Below are 8,636 nucleotides of genomic sequence, written 5' to 3' on the forward strand. Positions count from 1 at the left end.
GGGATTTATAATATTTTTACGGTGTATATGTGTAAGATTTCGTATTTAGGCTGCGGGATTTATAATATTTTTACGGTGTAAATGTGTAAGATTTCGTATTTAGGCTGCGGGATTTATAATATTTTTACGGTGTAAATGTGTAAGATTTCGTATTTAGGCTGCGGGATTTATAATATTTTTACGGTGTAAATGTGTAAGATTTCGTATTTAGGTTGCGGGATATAATATTTTACGATGTATATGTGTAAGATTTCGTATTTAGGTTGTGGGATTTATAATATTTTTACGGTGTATATGTGTAAGATTTCGTATTTTTAGTTTGCGGGATTTATAATATTTTACGGTGTATATGTATAAGATTTCGCATTTTTTAGGGGTGTAAGAACAACAATATATGGCCTGGTATTTAGATGATTTAGGGAGAAGGTTAATTTTTTTTTTTTTTTCAAGAAAAAAAAAAAAAAAAGGGAGAAAAAATATTTTTCGCAAGTGGAAAAAAAATAAAAATAAAAAATATTTTTCGCAAGAGGAAAAAAAAAAAAAAAAAGTGTGTTCTTAAAAAAAAAGAATGTTTTTTTTTTTTTTTTTCGATAAACAAAAGGTGTTCTTTCAAAAACAACAAAAAAAAAAAAAAAAAAATATATATATATATATCTTTAAAAATTCCATGATTCCTTCATATAGTTAAACACCCCCATTTATTCTGTGCAGACACAATGACAAATGCTTCCATATAATGTCTTGGTGTAATATACACAAAAATAATTTCGTGCCAATATAATTATGATTCATCGTTCTGTCCTTAAATAATTAAGAGTAACTATTTAAATTCACCATTTTCCATATCATATATATCAACAAAAGAACGTTATATACACTGTTCAGCACATCCAATTTGTATGTTCGATATGGTGACAAATAAAGTAGCACATAACATGGGAAACGTATAAATGAAGGGTATAAATGAGGGGTAAGTTACATTCCTTTGGAGTATTTTAAATTAGTAATAAACGATTCCCCCATATAGCTTAAATGAGCATACAACCCCTTGAAACAGGGAATATACAAAAGTTCACATGAAGTGAGTTTGCAGTGCATAATAATAAAACCAGTCCATAGAGGTATACTAAGTGCGTCATGTAGAAATTCGTATTCCCATGAACACTGTGTTTTATATATGTAACACTAAAGTGGTTAACTGTTCAAATATTCTTATGTGCAATGGAAGAATAGAAATAATATCACAACTCATTCTCTCATCGTTTTATAGTGTTGCACTTTTCTTGAATATATAATTATATTTTTATTGACCAGCAGAATAATAAAGTATTATTTATAAATTTTATTTAGTTTTAAAGGTTTTAAAATAAAGAAAACAAATCGTTTGGGGTGTGTGTGTGGGGGGGTTAGTATGCATATTTGAAAAGTAATTGTATCACGCATTTTATGATACATTACTCTTTGCATAAGAAATGTAACATTCTTCGAACAGGTGTGCAGAAGAATTTATGGATATATGTATATAGACACACATATATATAGCAGAAAACAAATTATAAAAAGAAGGGCATATTATTGTGCAAATGAGGAATGTTATCAATGTAAATGTTTAAAAAAGGAGCAAAACTACCTACATATGTACGGATACAAAATAATTAGAAAAAAAAAAATAATAATTAGTGTGAAACTTTAAAAGAGTGGATCATTTGAATGTGTGAAACAAGTTAGACGTATATACATATTTTACTTGTATGCATAGAATATTTTCACATACATTCAAATTATTTCATCAGAATTTAAAGGGTCTACAGCAACATGTACGAAAAGTACTTCTGTTTTACATATTTCATTTCGGTATATAACTTTTCACATGCTACACCCTTGGGCGATGCACTATCAAATTAAATGCATAGCCTTACGATTACTACTACAGGAATTATTAACGGTAGAAAGCCGAGGAAGTTTCCTGCTAATGAAAATAGGGCTAAGATGGCCGGTTGAAATACAACTGCACCAAAAATAATAATTGGAATTGCTAAATAAATGGTTAGGATAAAAAGCAAAATAGGAATAAATACATTGTATTTGTCTATAAATGAAAAGAACTTCCCTCTGGTGTCCCGACCTTTATGGGCATAACGACCAGCTGCTTTTTTTTTTAAAAAAAATTTCATTTCTGCTTTCAACATTTTATATACTTCTTTTAAGAGAATGAGTCCTGTTAATCTTCTCCTTGATTTCACTAATTCTCCATACATATAACTATCAATAGATCCTTGGAAAATATCATCTTCTAATTTAGAAGGAATATAATCCTCTACTTCATTGGTTAATTCTCTCCTAAAATTATTCGTTCGTTTTATTTCACCCTTCGCTTTTGCATTACACTCTTCATGATGCTTTAGTTCGTCAAAAAATTCTTCCAAATTGTTACAAAATTTCAAGGGATCAGAATAATCCTGATTATTGTGATTTGTGTTTGGTGAGATGAGAAAAGGGCTTTTCTCCAAATTATTATTACTATTTAATATGTTAAAATGTTTTTGAGAAGGCTTGTCTAGAATGAACTTGTTACACCCTTCTTGAGAGACGTGTTCCCGTATTAACGCGTTAGATTGTTTCCGAAAATAGTCATCATGTGTGAATGCATTTAGTCTATCTCTGAATGACTCATCATCTTCATCAAGCAGATCTATAATTCTTTCTTGCATGTTCACATACTTCTGTTCTTTCGAGTTCGATTCTTTTTCTTTTACTCTTAACACTCTATCAAATGTTTCATTTGGTGAGATGTTTATGGAGCTTCCCACATTGCAATGCATACCAAAGGCAGTTGACTGAAAGGTAGTGTAAAAGCACACAATATATATATATATATATATAGAGGAATATCAATTTTTTATCTATCAATGATGATTGAATTTTTAATTATATCCAAGAATAACGAGAAAGTTAAAAAAAAAAAAAAATAGACGCATTGTATAATACCTCATCATGGTGTTGCAATATCCATATTAAAAAGTAGAAAATGAGAAATAATTTTCTGAAAAGAAACATATTATCCACTTATTTTTCTTATTACAGTATTCTCCTACAACTCACGATACATTTTTATTGAATAAATTATTATGTAATATACTATACATATTTTTTATGTGATTACAAATTCTTCATTTTTTTTAAATTATAATCGTCATGTTCACCTTATTCAAATTGAACACAGGTATACTATGCGCTGGCCCCCGCGAAAAAATATATAAAAATAAAAAATGATATCAATTAAAAATATTTGATTACGTTATTCTTATATTAGGAAATCATGAATTCAGATAAATATAGAGAGTTTTAAAATAAGTATTCTAGGGCGATCAAATCACATAAATGAATACATTTTCGGAGGAGAATGAAAATCGTTTTTTTCCAAGAAATTGAAGTACAAATAATTAAAAAAAAAAAAAAAAAAAACAGGAGACCGTTAAATTAAATAACGCGAAGAAAAGTTTGCGTACAGTGGAATACACATATGAAGCAAAATGAAAAATTCATGGAAAAATGTTCCTTTGGTGCCTAAAAGAAGAGAAAGAAACTTATACAATGAATAAAAATATTCGGCCTTATGAACATTTAATGAATACCTTTTTATTTGAAGTTTAATATATACACGTATGGACACTCCAAAAAGGATGTTTTAGAAAACGCGCGAATTGTAAGGACAATTATAACAAGAACTTGATAACTCCCATAAATATTACTCTTGCTCAAGCAAATGTGTTACGACTGTTAACTGAATACATTTTTCCTAAAAACTAATAGTAAATATAGAACATAGGAAGGTGGTAAAGGAACGTGCTCGACGACACTCAAACAATTGGACCATTTGTTATTACCACGAAGGGTGTGTGCGTACCAAGTTGTAACAACAACAATAACAGCGTACCCATTTTCAATCCTTCAGAATTCAACTGAAGGAATAAGCAATTACATACTAATTTTTTTAGCGACAGCAGGAAATCATAGTAAAAAGTTAAGCAAACTGCAGATGATAAAGGTATAATTTTGCGTTACATCCCCCCCCCTCCGTTTGGGTTTATATTATTATTTTTTCTTCTTGTACAAATTCCTATATGGAATTGCTTTTCTCATTTCTATGTGAAAAAAAAATATATGCTTATGAAAAAAAAAAAAAAAAAACATTTGTTCACTTTTCAGATCTAAGGTTATGAAGAATATATTGCTTCTTTCTGTTCCGACAGCAACTCTATTAGCAGTTGCTTGTAATATAGGGGGGAAAAAAAAACGCGCTCACAAAAGTGTACCATTGGGTAGTAATTTTATATATGTTTTGGGCTACTAACACTTATAAATAGATAATATATATAAATAAAATTTTCATATCATTAAATATCTGTAGTTGATTAATATTTATAGATCAAGCGAGTATCCTAATTTTGAATAAAATTTATAAATATTAAAGGGGGGCTGAAAATTTTGGAATATTTTTTCTCCTTTGCACACCTTATCTAGAACAAAAATTCCTTAGTTATGTACACTACTTGTGCGCCCATGGAGTAAACATTTTTCTTTTTTTTCTTCTTCCTTTTGCGCATCTACCCCCTCTATAAATTCTCATAACCATGTGCACTAATTGTGTGTTCATGGAATCAATTTTTCCATTTTTTTTTTCCCGCACACCACATCCAAAAAAAAAAAATAAAATAAAATATGTTAACCATGTACACGATTTGTGTGCTCATGGAACCAATTTTTCCTTTTTTTTTTCTGTTTTTCTCAAAATTGACTATTTCCTAGGAGGTTACTTAGGGTTACCTGCGTAATGAGAAAAAAAATGATAAAAAAAAAAGGAGAAGAAATAACATAAAGGCCCTTCCTTACATAAAAAAATTCATCATTATCGATCACATCACTGTTCTTATATAACCCATATGTTTTCCCTAAATTACTTTGCTTATTCCAACATTTATTAAATATAGCCGATGGATAATTTAAGATGGCATAAATATTTCACTTTCCTTCCTACAACGTTTCCACAGGATCGTGAAATTCTTATAGTTCCTTATTTTAATTGGCAATGATAGCAATATTACACCTATTAAGGCTTTCCAATTTTATAACTATTAAAAAATAGCATATACCATTTAATTATCGCACTAAATTAATTCTGGAATGAAACTTTCACAAATGAAATCATCAGTAACCAACACATATTTATGGTAATAACTCCCCCTGTCAACAACATCTTTTTAATTATAAAATACATTTAGATATTCTATTTTGCAATGTACTTATTTCATAATTAATAATAATATATATTTTTTCATAGTTTTAAAAAGTAATTTAAAGAACTTCTCCATTATATTTCAGGCTAATAAATACAGCAATATTATAATTCCTTAACATATTTCACTTTTCTTGCGATTGTCTTTCCAATATATTGAGGAGATAATATAGCATTCTTTCTCACAATAGCTCATTCGTTCATACTAGTACTTACTCTTTTTTCAAATTATATAATTAGCTAATGAAATATCAAAATGAACAGAATTTTCTTACTTTTCAACAAATAAAAACAGAAGGCTTTCACTTACATTTGTTTTTAAAAGTACAATGTTAATATAAATATAAAAATTCTTCTATTTGTTTAACATGCTGGTTGTGCTATATACATTAATTCCACGTAAGAAATATATTCAATCAATCAAGGAATCATTCAAACTTTACCTCTGTATTCGAACGAATTACTACTACTACGTTACGGAATTATTCTTTTTCATTTTCTCTTTGCAACACATGAAATCCATTTTTCTATTATATATATACTTTTTAAATAGAAACATTCTATTAATTTAATACACAGTTAAAAAAAAAAAAAAAAAAAAAAAGGCGCACACATAAGAAAATTAAGTATAAAATTATATCCATTAAAAATAATATATTTATAAAAATTAGAATAATTCTCTATTGAATGAATTAAAACAATGGTGATAGAAAAATTGCCCCCTTTTTTTTTTTTAATTTATTTAGATCTGCAGTAAAAAATAAACGATTATTAAAAATATTAGTGCACATGTCCTTTTAACTTTTAAGAATTGTTATTTCAGATCCGACTATTAAACTTTCAAGGAATTAAATTGTCCTTTTAATACTTGAAATTATTTTTTTTTTTGATTTTTTCTGCTTACCTGTTCTTTTAATAAAGTTATAACTATACAGTAAGGACGTTATTTGCTTTAACCACTAACAGAAAATGTATTAATATATACCAATTGATTATGGCCATGCTTATAAATTGATTTATATATATATGATAGAAAAGTAAAACTATTTTTATGTTCAAATATATATATATATATATATTAATTTTACGTATATAGCGCTTAATATTTATCTTAACACACTGATTTATTCTATAATTAAATATAGAACCTTTTAATGCCGCATTTTTCACACTCACAATTTAGATTTGCCACTCAGTCACATTTTAGCTTGCTCTGCAAATTCTTTATACTGACAGCAAATTAAAAATACCCCCCTTATGTTTTGGCTCCTCTATATTTTTCTTTCGCTTATTATTCTATAAAATCCTTTCATAATATGTTTATATATATGTACCCATGTATTTAATAGAGTGAGCGAATATATATAGCCATATATAAATATATGTTCGTCTGTGTGTAAAAATTTGTATACCAAAATTAAACAACGTGATTAATGAACTTTATGCGCAATATAATAATTATATAGAAATGTAAAATGGTGTCCTTAAGATCAATTACCTTATTCAAGTTAACTTCTACCTTAATTTTGAATATCATTCCTACTGTAAGATAGAAACATCACACACATATATGTATATATACATATATATGTTCACAATTTTTAATCACTTTTTAACAATTATATATTAATATGAAAAAAAAAAAAACATTTTTTTTAATAACACATTCCACAATTTACGTAGTCCCTTCAAAATGAACGCAACGGCGTTAAGGATTGTCCACACAAGATATTAAATATGCAATCAACAGAAATAGAAAAAACAGATGCATGGAAAGAAAACGAGTGGAATAAGTGGAAATTGGATTTAGAAGCTAATTGGAAAGAGTTTAATTTATCACTAATAGAAGAAAGAGATGAGTGGATACAGAATATAACAAAGGACTGGAATGAATGGATGCAGAACATGCAACATAAATGGACCCATTTTATTGAAAATGTGGATGAACCGTATAAATCTTATATCCTAGAGAAATCATTAACATGGAATAATGCTGATTGGGAAAATTGGATTAATACCGAACTTAAGGGACTCATTGATAATGACTGGAAAAAGTGGATCAATAGAATGGAATCACACCTTTACAGAATGATAGAGGATACGTGGATGCACTGGAGAAGTTACCAAATTTTGACATGGCTCAAGAGCGATTGGAAACATGACGAAAACATATACTGGTTAAAGAAAGAATATATAGAATGGAACAAGCCTTCAAAGGTACAAAATACGGGAGAGTGGCTTAAATGGAAACAAAGAGTACACAAACAAAGTCTAGAATGGTTTCGTTGGGTACAGAGCAAAGAGAAAATAATTGAAAATATTAAATGCATAAGTTGGATATTATGGAAAAATGACAAAAATAAAATTTTTAACCATTGGAAGGAATCTTTTCTGAATAAATTGATACGTAATGAACAGTGGAATGTGTGGAATAAAGAAGGAAAAGAATAATATATGTCGATAAACAAATCATACACATAAGAAAAAAAAAAAAAAAAAAAAAAGGTAAAAAAATAAATCTTCCATTAGAACAATGAAAAAATATTTTAAAACCTTAATATATTTAAATACTCCAAAATATTTCATACAACACTGAGAATTAAGGCATAATTCTGTGATATAAAAGAAGTATGTAAAATAAAATATGTTTCACAGTTACATAACTGCGGATGTTACTTACGAATATATGAAAAAGCATATAAATAGTATGTAGAAAACAGGAAATAGTTGCATATATTCCTCCAAAATAACAATGTGTACCAATTATTTGTGAATTTATGTATTTTGAAATTGCCTTTACATAATTCTTCTTTGATTCTTTACATAGACACATATAATTTTCCCTCCCTTACTTCCTAATGTAACATATTTTAAAAAATATATATGTGTACAAATCGTAATATGTTATATTTGTAATTTTTTCGTATGCTGTTTGTACATAAATATGTGTATACTTATTTAAAAATATTAAGACAATGTCCCAACAACATAAACTATGTTGACAATTAGAAAATGTTCTCCCATTTAATTTATATCTCTGTAAAAAAAAAATACAGCTATTTTCTTATTAAAATTATGCTGAGTGTGTATTATATGCACACCCTATATGAAATATTTACTTAGGCTTAGTTTTTATATATCATACACAAAAATATATCCTCCACCTATTAAAATTTCATTTATTTTCTTCTTATTTTATTAATGTATATGCCCCCCGCAAAAAAAAAAAAAAAAAAAAAAAAAATTGGACATGTAGTATAACAGCATTCAATCAGGATCTACCATGCACATACATACAAGATATTTCTGTTACTACTGTAAGCAAGCCCAATTATTAATT

General features: G+C 27.7%; 2 protein-coding genes across 2 annotated transcripts; one reads left to right on the top strand and one right to left on the bottom strand.

Annotated features, from left to right (window-relative positions):
• Positions 1-1,901: 1,901 nt before the first annotated feature.
• Positions 1,902-3,057, bottom strand: PKNH_0400400 (Plasmodium exported protein, unknown function; the record flags this gene model as incomplete). The annotated part of the gene is made up of 2 exons (XM_039113847.1): positions 1,902-2,837; positions 2,989-3,057. The coding sequence occupies 2 exons, from the start codon at positions 3,055-3,057 to the stop codon at positions 1,902-1,904; spliced, it is 1,005 nt and encodes a 334-aa protein (XP_038969459.1).
• A 3,714-nt stretch (positions 3,058-6,771) lies between these two features.
• On the top strand, positions 6,772-7,747 carry PKNH_0400500 (tryptophan-rich antigen; the record flags this gene model as incomplete). The annotated part of the gene is made up of 2 exons (XM_039113848.1): positions 6,772-6,840; positions 6,980-7,747. The coding sequence occupies 2 exons, from the start codon at positions 6,772-6,774 to the stop codon at positions 7,745-7,747; spliced, it is 837 nt and encodes a 278-aa protein (XP_038969460.1).
• Between the last annotated feature and the right edge of the window lie 889 nt (positions 7,748-8,636).

The sequence above is a fragment of the Plasmodium knowlesi genome, assembly GCF_000006355.2.
Source record: "Plasmodium knowlesi strain H genome assembly, chromosome: 4".
NCBI classification, from domain to species: domain Eukaryota; phylum Apicomplexa; class Aconoidasida; order Haemosporida; family Plasmodiidae; genus Plasmodium; species Plasmodium knowlesi.